General features: G+C 41.8%; 1 protein-coding gene across 1 annotated transcript; it reads right to left on the minus strand.

Moving 5' to 3' along the window:
• Positions 1-583: 583 nt before the first annotated feature.
• Positions 584-1,368, minus strand: LOC118366940 (gamma-crystallin M3-like). Its single transcript, XM_035749804.1, has 3 exons — positions 1,338-1,368; positions 968-1,216; positions 584-865 (listed from the first exon to the last, which is right to left on the minus strand). Exons 1-3 carry the CDS (start codon positions 1,350-1,352, stop codon positions 584-586), a joined length of 546 nt encoding a protein of 181 aa, XP_035605697.1. The 5' UTR covers positions 1,353-1,368.
• Between the last annotated feature and the right edge of the window lie 11,446 nt (positions 1,369-12,814).

The following is a 12,814-nucleotide window of genomic DNA, read 5'->3' on the forward strand; positions in this document are numbered from 1 at the left end:
TTTAAATAACATTTAATTCACATGCAGATTATGTATCACTGTCTGAATAAGCATTGGAACAAAAGAGAACTTTTAAGATCCCTATCTTCCATGTCAAATAGGTAAAGCGTTTTAGATGTACAGGTTTATTGTTGCTCCCTCATGTGACCAAATAGCATGTAAAGTAGTTACTTATGGACAGTCAATTTTTCTGAGAGCACAGCTCTTTAGAGGAGAAAAATACCTATGCAAATGCTGTAACTCCTATAAAATAGGTGTACATACATATAAAGTAATTTTTTTCTTATTTTTAAATTACATAAATGGTGTACATTGTAGATTATGGAAATGTAAATTATGTACATAATATAAACTGTTGACTCTACTTATTAAACTATACACGTACCCTTCAAAAAACAAATGGAAATGGGTAATGTTTCCAAGGCTTATATTATAGTATATTGTGGCAAAGAAGGGGGTCGAGTGATAAGTGGCAGATATGTGAGAGCAGAACTAATAAACGGGCTCTGCCTAGGTGTATGTAATGAGTAAGACATACTGGTAGATACCGTTTAAAAAATGGTTTTATTGACAATCAGATGATTTAGCACATGTCAGTGATACGCCTCATGCTCATGAACCTCATGCCTTTGACACCCATGCCCATATCCCTAAAGCTCCTGTACTCTCCGGGCTTCATGTACATCATTCTTCCTCTGAAGTGGGGCTGCTCAAACATCAGCCAGTGTCCATCCATGACCTGGGCAGACTGGCAATCGGACATGCGGTAACGATCGTGGATGGAGTCACAATCGTCCATCAGCTCCATGTTCAGACCTCCAAAGTTCTCCTTCTCGTAGATTTTCATTCTGTAGGAGCCTCTGTGCTGTTGGTGGAGAATTTAAAACAATTTGTATTCATACCCAGGTCTGACATTTTAAGAAGCCTACTTTGTAATTTAAAGGAAGAAATGCTCTCTTTTCCTTACCATGGGGATCATACGGCTGGATCTGATGCAGTCACTCTGGCTCGTGCCCATTAGGCGTTGGTTGTCAGGGTACTCTCCTCTTCTGACTAGCATCTGGTGTCCCATGAAGTTGGGGCGCTCGTAGACCATGAAGCAGCCGCTCTCAACCCTGCAGGAGTTGCACCTGCTCAGGTGGGAAGATATGTCAGGGCAGTCCTGGCTGGTCTCATAGGAACGACCCTGGAAGTTCTTGTCCTCGTAGAAGATGATCTGCATGACAAGTTGTAAGAATGCGATACAACACCTATTGCAGCAGTAAGGTATAGTAAACACGTATGTAAAGCACTCATTTAGTTAGAATGATTAAGAAAATAGTTTAAAATCCACCTACCTTGCCCATGGTCATGGTGGCTGTTGGTTCTTTAAGCTTGACTGTCAATGCTAGTGGCTCCCTTGCCCTTTTATACCGTGTTAGATATCCGCAGCATATGTGACCACATTGTGTTAAATTCCTGAGTCATCACCATGAAATGTAATGTAAACGAAAGCAGGTTCAATATTATTACTTTTAGTAGAACTTGCATAATGTTTCAATTAATTAGTATACTGTAGAAAATGAAACATGTCAATTACTTATGGCTTTGTTCATGGAACGTTAACTGTGCTTTATAATTCAAAACAATATGTACATGACCTAGAAGTAGAGATGGAGGTTGGCGCACCGACAACTGTGCCAACTACAACAGAAAACGGCGGTTCACTAGAACACTGAGTATGGGTCTGTAACTATTTGTTATGTTGAAATCACTCTGTGATACCTGTGGTTGCAATCTCTGACACCTGTTAAGGTTTTCAGTGTTTGGCCACAGAAAATGCACACAATTGTGATTATGTCATTTTTGGTACTACATTGAGATCTTTATACTTAAAATCGACCTAAAACCATAATTCAAAAAGGTTTGCAATCATTCATACTGTATGTTGAAGTGTCTCAGCTTGGACTAGGTCTAAAGTACAAGAAGCCCTAGTCTAAGCTAGATCACTTAGAGTCAACAGTAATGTGTGGACTTCACTCAGAAGTAAATGCAAGCATTATGTACTCATGCTAGGCAAAGCTCCGCCTTATCTCAGCTCACTGGTCACGATGGCAACACCCATCCGTAGCACGCGCTCCAGCAGGTGTATCTCATTGATCATCCCTAAAGCCAACACCTCATTCGGCCGCCTTTCGTTCCAGTACTCTGCTGCCTGTGACTGGAACGAATTGCAAAAATTGCTGAAGTTGGAGACTTTTATCTCCCTCACCAACTTCAAACATCAGCTAGCTGAGCAGCTAACCGATCGCTGCAGCTGTACATAATCTATTGGTAAATCGCACAACCATTTTCACCTACCTCATCCCCACAGTTTTTATTGATTTACTTTTCTGCTCTTTTGCACACAAATATCTCTACCTGTACATGATCATCTGATCATTTATCACTCTAGTGTTAATCTGCAATATTGTAATTATTCGACTACCTCCTCATGCCTTTTGCACACATTGTATATAGACTCCCCTTTTTTCTCTGTGTTACTGACTTGTTAATTGTTTACTCCATGTGTAACTCTGTGTGGTCTGTTCACACTGCTAAGCTTTATCTTGGCCAGGTCGCAGTTGCAAATGAGAACCTGTTCTCAACTAGCCTACCTGGTTAAATAAAGGTGAAATAAAAAAAAATAAATAAAATAAAATTACGTAAATCTATTTAGTTCAAGAGACTGAGTTATTGTATATCCTAAAATACCATCAACATAAGCAAGGTTGGGAAGCCTTTGAGAAAGGTGTTTGGTATACAAGCCTACCCTAGTACCCTAGTACCCAATTATTCTATTCAATTCTATTTTGTCTTGTGCCTTTCTGAAAATATATAGCATCTGTCAAGCCCTGACTTTAGATAGCCGTTTAATTTTTCTATTTGGTTAGGTCAGGGTGTGATGGGGGTGGGCATTCTATGTTTCGTTTTCTATGTTTCTTTATTTCTATGTTTTGGCCGGGTATGGTTCTCAATCAGGGACAGCTGTCTATCGTTGTCTTTGATTGGGAATCATACTTAGGTAGCCCTTTTTCACTCCTTTCAGTGTGGGTAGTTAACTTTGTTAGAGGCATTCATAGCCCTGTTAAACGTCACGGTTGTTTTGATTTTGTTGGCAACATTTCTAATAAAGAGGAATATGTACGCTCAAAACGCTGCACATTGGTCCGCTTCTTACGATGCCTGTGACCGCACCTTTGGAAAGTATTCAGAACCCTTGACTTTTCAAATAAAGTCAGATCGTATTTGTCACATGCACAGAATAGAACAGGTGAAATGCTTACTTATACAAGCCCTTAACCAACAATGCAGTTTTATGAAATTCCATTTAAAAAAAGTAAGATCTAAGAAAAACAAATAACTAAATAACAATAGTGGGGCTATATTCAGGGAGTACCGGTACAGAGACAATGTGTCAATGTGCAGGGGCACAGATGTCAAATTAATTGTGGTAATTATGTACAGTTGAAGTTGGAGGTTTACATACACCTTAGCAAAATACATTTCAACTCAGTTTTTCACAATTCCTGACATTTAATCCTAGTAAAAATGCCATGTTTTAGGTCAGTTAGGATTACCACTTTTTTTGAAGAATGTGAAATGTCAAAATAATAGTAGAGAATGATTTATTTCAGCACAAGCTTTTTCAGTTCTGCCCATAAATATTCTATAGGATTGAGGTCAGGGCTTTGTGATGGCCACTCCAATACCTTGACATTATTGTCCTTGAGCCATTTTTGCCACAACGTTGGAAGTATGCAAAGGGTCAATGTTCATTTGGAAGACCCATTTGCGACCAAGCTTTATCCTTCCTGACGGATGTCTTGAGATGTTGCTTCAATATATTCTCATACTTCTCCTCCTCATGATGCCTTCTATTTTGTGAAGTGCACCAGTCCCTCCTGCAGCAAAGCACCCCCACAACATGATGCTGCCACCCCCATGCTTCACGGTTGGGATGGTGTTCTTCGGCTTGCAATCCTACTCTTTTTCCTCCATACATAACGATGGTCATTATGGCCAAACAGTTCTAATTTAGTTTAATCAGACCAGAGGATATTTCTCCAAAAAGTACGGTCTTTGTCCCCATGTGCAGTTGCAAACCGTAGTCTGGCTTTTTATTGGTGGTTTGGAGCAGTGGCTTCTTCCTTGCTGAGCGGCCTTTCAGGTTATGTCGATATAGGACTCGTTTTTACTGTGGATATAGATACTTTTGAACCTGTTTCCTTCAGCATCTTCACAAGGTCCTTTGCGGTTGTTCTAGGACTGATTTGCACTTTTCACACAAGTATGTTTATCTCTAGGAGACAGAACGCATCTCCTTCCTGAGTGGTATGACGGCTGCGTGGTCCCATGGTGTTTATATTTGCTTACTATTGTTTGTACAGATGAACGTGGTACCTTCAGGCGTTTGGACATTTTTTGGAAAGGATGAACAAGACTTGTGGAGGTCTACAATTTTTTTTCTGAGGTCTTGGCTGATTTAGTTCTATTTTTCCATGATGTCAAGCAAAGAGGCACTGAAGGTAGGCCTTGAAATACATCCACAGATACACCTCCAATTGACTCAAATTATGTCAGTTAGCCTATCAGAAGCTTCTAAAGCCATGACATAATTTTCTGGAATTTTCCTAGCTGTGGCACAGTCAACTTAGTGCATGTAAGCTTCTGATCCACTGGAATTGGGATACAGTGAATTATAAGTGAAATAATCTGTCTGTAAACAATTGTTGGAAAACTTACTTGTGTCATGCACAAAGTAGATGTCCTAACCGACTTGCCTAAACTATAGTTTGTTAACAAGAAATTTGTGGAGTGGTTGAAAAATGAGTTTTAACCTCTCTAGGATATTCGGGACGGTAGCGTCCCACCTCAACAACAGCCGGTGAAAGTGCAGGGCGCCAAATTCAAAACAACAGACATCCCATAATTAAAATTCCTCAAACATACAAGTATTTCACATCATTTTAAAGAAACTTGTTGTAAATCCAGCCACAGTGTCCGATTTCAAAAAGGCTTTACGACGAAAGCACACCAAACGATTATGTTAGGTCAGTACCTAGTCACAGAAAAACACAGCCATACAGGTATCCGCCATGATGTGGAGTCAACAAAGTCAGAAATAGCATTATAAATAGTCAATTACCTATGATGATCTTCATCAAAATGCACTCCCAGGAATCCCAGTTCCACAAATGTTTGATTTGTTCGATAAAGTCCATAATTTATATCCAAATACCTCCTTTTTGCGCGTTTAGCCCAGTAATCCAAATACATGAGGCGTGAGCAGACAAAGTCAAAAAGTTCCGTTACATTCGGTGTGACATGACAAACAATGTATAGAATCAATCTTTGGGATGTTTTTATCATAAATCTTCAATAATGTTTCAACCGGAGAAATCCTTGCAATGGAACGCAAGGTAACTCTCACTTGAACGCACGTGGTCAGCTCAAGGCACTCTGGCAGACCTCTGACTCATTCAGCTCCCATTCCCCCCTCCCTCACAGTAGAAGCATCAAACAAGGTTCTAAAGACTGGTGACATCTAGTGGATGCCTTAGGAAGTGCAATATGACCACATTTCCACTGTATCTTGGATAGACAAAGAGTTGAAAAACTACAAACCTCAGATTTCCCACTTCCTGGTTGGATTTTTTCTCATGTTTTTACCCCCCATATGAGTTCTGTTATACTCACAGACATTGTTCAAAAGGTTTTAGAAACTTCAGAGTGTTTTATATCCAAAACTAATAATGCATATTCTAGCTTTTAGGACTGAATAGCAGGCAGTTTACTCTGGGCACCTTTTTATTCAAGCTACTCAATACTGCCCCCCTGTCCGAAAGAAGTTAATGACTCCAACCAAAGTGCATGTAAACTTCTGACTTCAACTGTACATGCAGGTAGGGTTATTAAAGTGGCTATGCATAGATGATGACAGAGAATAGCAGCAGTGTATGGGGGGGGGGTGTACAAATAGTCTGGGTAGCCATTTGATTAGCTGTTCAGGAGTCTTATGGCTTGGGGAGTAGAAGCAGTTAAGAAGCCTCTTGGACCTAGACTTGGCGCTCCGGTACAGCTTGCCGTGCAGTAGCAGAGAGAACACTCTGCCTAGGGTGGCTGGAGTTTTTGACAATTATTAGGGCCTTCCTCTGACATCGCCTGGTATAGAGGTCCTGGATGGCAGGAAGCTTGGCCCCGGTGATGTACTGGGCCATACACACTACCCTCTGTAGTGCCTTGAGGTCGGAGGCCAAGCAGTTGCCATAGCAAGCAGTGATGCACCCCGTCAGAATGCTCTCAATGGTGCAGCTGTAACACCTTTTGAGGATCTGTGGACCCATGCCAAATCTTTTCAGTTTCCTGAGGGGGAATGGGTTTTGTCGTGGCCTCTTTACAACTTTCTTTTTCAAAATGTTACGTTAAAGCCTTATTCTAAAATGTATCAAATAAATGCACATCTTTAGCAATCTACACACAATACCCAATAAGGACAAAGCAAAAACAGGTTTTTAGACATTGTTGCTGATTTATTAAAAATAAAAAACAGAAATATCATACTTACATAAGTATTCAGACCCTTTGCTATGAGACTCGAAATTGAACTCGGGTGCATCCTGTTTCTATTGATCATCCTTGAGATGTTTTGTACAACTTGATTGGAGTCCACCTGTGGTAAATTAGATTGATTTGACATGATTTGGAAGGTCCCTCAGTTGAGCAGTGAAAAAATAACGACATTGAATATCCTTATGAGCTTGGTGAACTTAATAACACTTTGGATGGTATATCAATAACCCCGTCTCTACAAAGGTACAGGCGTCCTACCTAACTCAGTTGCCGGAGAGGATGGAAACTGCACAAGGATTTCACCATGAGACGAATGTGACTTTAAAACAGTTACAGAGTTTGATAGCTATAATAGGAGAACTGAGGATGGATCAACAACATTTTACTCCACAATTCTTACCTAATTGACATAGTTAAAAGAAGGAAGCCTGTACAGAATAAAAATATTCCAAAACATGCATCCTGTTTGCAAGAAGGCACTAAAGTAATACTGCAAACAAATTGGCAAAGCAATTAACTTTTTATCCTGAATACAGTGTTGTGTTTGGGGTAAATCCAATAAAACACATTACTGAGTACCACTCGCCTTATTTTCAAGTATAATGATTGCTGTATCATGTTATGGGTATGCTTGTAATTGTTAAGGACTAAGGAGTTTTTTAATGTAAAAAATAAATGGAATGGCACTTAGCACAGGCAAAATCCTAGAGGAAAACCTGGTTAAGTTTGCATTCCACCAGACATTGGGAGATTAATTCACCTTTCAGCAGGACAATAACCTAAAACAGAAGGCGAAATATACACTGGAGATGCTTACCAAAACAACATTGAATGTTCCTAAGTGGCCTAATTACGGTTTTAACTTAAATTGACTTGAAAATCTTTGGCAAGACTTGAAAATGGCTGATCAACAACTGACTTGACAGAGCTTGAAGAATTTTAAATATAATAATAATGTGCAAATATTGTACAATCGAGGTGTGTAAAGCGCTTAGAGCTACCCAGAAAGACTCACAGCTGTAATCGCTGCCAAATGTAATTCTAAGGTGTCAATACTTATGTTAATGAAATATTTCAGTATTATAAAAAATAATAATAATAATCCATTTAATCCATTTTGAATTCAGGCTGTAACACAACAAAATGTGGAATAAGTCAAGGGAATTCCACATGAATACTGTCTGAAGGCACTGTGTAATCGTGTATAAATCATAAAACAGATTATACATGTACACTGTTTACTTAGATGAATGTTCAACAAACAATTTATATTTGTCATGTGTTGCCGACTAGGACAGTTGAGGTCAGGCACATTTGTGTGGCATTGTTCAGACCCTTTGCTACATTCCACTTCACTCCTACACTACTTTCACAGAGAGTATTTTTATTTTATTTTTTGATTTCCCCTTTTTTACCCAGGTAGGCAAGTTGAGAACAAGTTCTCATTTACAATTGCGACCTGGCCAAGATAAAGCAAAGAAGTTTGACACATACAACAACAGAGTTACACATGGAGTAAAACAAACATACAGTCAATAATACAGTAGAAAAATAAGTATATATACAATGTGAGCAAGTGAGGTGAGATAAGGGAGGTGAAGGCAAAAAAGGCCATGGTGGTGAAGTAAATACAATATAGCAAGTAAAACACTGGAATGGTTGATTTGCAGTGGAAGAATGTGCAAAGTAGAAATAATGGGGTGCAAAGGAGCTAAATAAATAAATGCAGTAGGGAAAGGGGTAGTTGTTTGGGCTAAATTATAGATGGGCTATGTACAGGTGCAGTAATCTGTGAGCTGCTCTGACAGCTGGTGCTTAAAGCTAGTGAGGGAGATAAGTGTTTCCAGTTTCAGAGATTTTTGTAGTTCGTTCCAGTCATTGGCAGCAGAGAACTGGAAGGAGAGGCGGCCAAAGGAAGAATTGGTTTTGAGGGTGACCAGAGAGATATACCTGCTGGAGCGCGTGCTACAGGTGGGTGCTGCTATGGTGACCAGCGAGCTAAGGGGGGACTTTACCTAGCAGGGTCTTGTTGATGACCTGGAGCCAGTGGGTTTGATGACCTGGAGCCAGCGAGGGCCAGCCAACGAGTGCGTACAGGTTGCAGTAGTGGGTTGTATATGTGGCTTTGGCGACAAAACGGATGGCACTGTGATAGACTGCATCCAATTTATTGAGTAGGGTATTGGAGGCTATTTTGTAAATTACCTCGCCGAAGTCGAGGATTGGTAGGATGGTCAGTTTTACAAGGGTATGTTTGGCAGCATGCGTGAAGGATGCTTTGTTGCGAAATAGGAAGCCAATTCTAGATTTAACTTTGGATTGGAGATGTTTGATGTGAGTCTGGGAGGAGAGTTTACAGTCTATCCAGACACCTAGGTATTTGAAGTTGTCCACATATTCTAATTCAGAGCTGTAGTGATGTTGGACAGGGGGGCAGGTGCAGGCAACGATCGGTTGAAGAGCATACATTTAGGTTTACTTGTATTCAATAGCAATTGGAGGCCACGGAAAGAGTTGTATGGCATTGAAGCTCACCTGGAGGGTTGTCAACACAGTGTCCAAAGAAGGGCCAGAAGTATACAGAATGGTGTCGACTGCGTAGAGATGGATCAGAGACTCACCAGCAGCAAGAGTGACATCATTGATGTATACAAAGAGAGTCGGTCCAAGAATTGAACCCTGTGGCACCCCCATAGAGACTGCCAGAGGCCCGGAAAACAGACCGTCCGATTTGACACACTGAACTCTATCAAAGAAGTAGTTGGTGAACCAAGCAAGGCAATCATTTGAGAAACCAAGGCTATCGAGTCGATGAGGATATGGTGATTGACAGAGTCGAAAGCCCTGGCCAGGTCAATGAATACGGCTGCACAAATCAAAATCAAATCCAATTTATTTATATAGCCCTTCGTACATCAGCTGATATTGCAAGTTCAAATCGCCGAGCTGACAAGGTACAAATTTGCCGTTCTACCCTTGAACGGGCAGTTAACCCACTGTTCCTAGGCTGTCATTGAAAATAAGAATTTGTTCTTAACTGACTTGCCTAGTTAAATAAAGGTTCAAAAACAAATATATATATATATATATCTCAAAGTGCTGTACAGAAACCTAGCCTAAAACCCCAAACAGCAAGCAATGCAGGTGTAGAAGCACGGTGACCTAGGAAAAACTCCCTAGAAAGGCCAAAACCTAGGAAGAAACCTAGAGAAGAACCAGGCTATGAGGGGTGGCCAGTCCTCTTCTGGCTGTGCCGGGTGGAGATTATAACAGAACATGGCCAAGATGTTCAAATGTTCATAAATGACCAGCATGGTCAAATAATAATAATCACAGTAGTTGTCGAGGGTGCAGCAAGTCAGTTGGCTTTTCATAGCCGATCATTAAGAGTATCTTTATCACTCCTGTTGTCTCTAAAGAGTTGAAAACAGCAGGTCTGGGACAGGTAGCACGTCCGTTGAATAGGTCAGGATTCCATAGCCGCAGGCAGAACAGTTGAAACTGGAGCAGCAGCATGGCCAGGTGGACTGGGGACAGCAAGGAGTCATCATGCCAGGTAGTCCTGAGGCATGGTCCTAGGTCTCAGGTCCTCTGAGATAGAGAAAGAGAGAATTAGAGAGAGCATACATAATTCACACAGGACACCAGATAAGACAGGAGAAGTACTCCAGATATAACAAACTGACCCTAGCCCTCCGACACATAAACTAATGCAGCATAAATACTGGAGGCTGAGACAGGAGGGGTCAGGAGACACTGTGGCCCCATCCGATGATACCCCCGGACAGGGCCAAACAGGAAGGATATAACCCCACCCACTTTGCCAAAGCACAGCCCCCACACCACTAGAGGGATATCTTCAACCAGAGACAAGGTCGAGTATAGCCCACAAAGATCTCCTCCACGGCACAACCCAAGGGGGGGCGCCAACCCAGACAGGAAGATCACATCAGTGACTCAACCCACTCAAGTGACGCACCCCTCCTAGGGACGGCATGAAAGAGCACCAGTACAGTAAGCCCCTGTAATAGGGTTAGAGGCAGAGAATCCCAATGGAAAGAGGGGAACCGGCCAGGCAGAGACAGCAAGGGCGGTTCCTTGCTCCAGAGCCTTTCCGTTCACCTTCACACTCCTGGGCCAGACTACACTCAATCATATGACCCACTGAAGAGATGAGTCTTCAGTAAAGACTTAAAAGGTTGAGACCGAGTCTGCGTCTCTCACATGGGTAGGCAGACCATTCCATAAAAATGGAGCTCTATAGGAGAAAGCCCTGCCTCCAGCTGTTTGCTTTGAAATTCTAGGGACAATTAGGAGGCCTACGTCTTGTGACCGTAGCGTACGTGTAGGTATGTACAGCAGGACCAAATCAGAGAGATAGGTAGGAGCAAGCCCATGTAATGCTTTGTAGGTTAGTAGTAAAGCCCTTGCCTTAACAGGAAGCCAGTGTAGGGAGGCTAGCACTGGAGTAATATGATCAAATATTTTGGTTCTAGTCAGGATTCTAGCAGCCGTATTTAGTACTAACTGGTTTATTTAGTGCTTTATCCGGGTAGCCGGAAAGTAGAGCATTGCAGTAGTCTAACTTAGAAGTAACAAAAGCATGGATTAATTTTTATGCATCATTTTTGGACAGAAAGTTTCAGATTTTTTGCAATGTTACGTAGATGGAAAAAAGCTGTCCTTGAAACAGTCTTGATATGTTCGTCAAAAGAGAGATCAGGGTCCAGAGTAACGCCGAGGTCCTTCACAGTTTTATTTGAGACGACTGTACAACCATTAAGATTAGTTGTCAGAAGATCTCCTTGTTTATGCACAGTATTGTTTCTTATCGAAGGCGGTTAAGATATCGTTTAGGACCTTGAGCATGGCTGAGGTGCACCCATGACCAGCTCTGAATCCAGATTGCATAGCGGAGAAGGTATGGTCGGATTCGAAATAGTCGATAATCTGTTTGTTGACTTGGCTTTTGAAGACCTTAGAAAGGCAGGTTAGGATAGATATAGGTCTGTAGCAGTTTGGGTCAAGAGTGTCCCCCCCTTTGAACAGGGGGATAACCGCAGCTGCTATCCAATCTTTGGGAATCTTAGACGACACGAAAGAGAGGTTAAACAGGCTAGTAATAGGGGTGGCAACAATTTCGGCAGATAATTTTAGAAAGAAAGGGTCCAGATTGTCTAGCCCGGCTGATTTGTAGGGGTCCAGATTTTGCAGCTCTTTCAGAAAATCAGCTGACTGGATTTGGGAGAAGGAGAAATGGGGAAGGCTTGGGCGAGTTGCTGTGGGGAGTGCAGGGCTGTTGACCGGGGTAGGGGTAGCCAAGTGGAAAGCATGGCCAGCTGTAGAAAAATGCTTATTGGTATAATTGCAGTGGACATTAGATACATAATAGGTACTTTTATTAAGTACATAATGTACCTACACTGCAGCATAATAGTTTTGGAGGCCAAATCGTTTCGGACCCTAGAGACAATTTTGTCAGAAGACCGATTTCGGGATGTCTCATGGTCTGACAAACCCCACTCTAACTCTCTTAACTTTCACTGCAGAGGAAGTGCGACATCAGTGGATGTGGTGGATTTGAGACACATCCGATGTAAGAACAGATCTCTAGCTTAAACGGACAGATTTGTATCGGGATTGTTTTATTATGATAATTAGATTTCCTCTGGGGTGCGAACATCATCCTTAGGGGGTTATACAGCATGATCATTACCAAGGTGCACCTTGTGCTGGGGACAATAAAACGTCACTCTAAAATGTGCAGTTTTGGCACACAACACAACGCCACAGATGTCTCCATTTTTTTAGGGAGCATGCAATTGGCATCCTAACTGCAGGAATGTCCACCAGAACTGTTGCCAGAGAATTGAATGTTAATTTCTCTACCATAAGCCGTATGGTAGAATTTGGCAGTACGTCCGACCGGTCTAACAACTGCAGACCACGTGTAATCAAGCCAGCCCAGGACCTCCACATCTAGCTTCTTCACCTGTGGGATTGTCTGAGACCAGCCACCTGGACAGCTGATGAAACTGTGGAATTGCTCAACTGAAGAGTTTCTGCACAAATTGTGAGAAACCATCACAGGGAAGCTCATCTGTGCGCTTGACATCCTACCAAGGGTCTTGACCTGACTACAGCTCAGCATCGTAACCTACTTCAGTGGGCAAATGCTCACCTTCGATGGCCACTGGCATGCTGGAGAAGTGTGCTCTTCACG

This window comes from Oncorhynchus keta, chromosome 34 (assembly GCF_023373465.1).
Source record: "Oncorhynchus keta strain PuntledgeMale-10-30-2019 chromosome 34, Oket_V2, whole genome shotgun sequence".
Lineage (NCBI taxonomy): Eukaryota > Metazoa > Chordata > Actinopteri > Salmoniformes > Salmonidae > Oncorhynchus > Oncorhynchus keta.

Excerpts from the sequence above, each read along its gene's own strand:
- LOC118366940 (XM_035749804.1), bottom strand. Across the intron at positions 866-967 it reads CCAGCCGTATGATCCCCATG|CACAGAGGCTCCTACAGAAT; the intron begins GTAAGGAAAAGA and ends CTCCACCAACAG.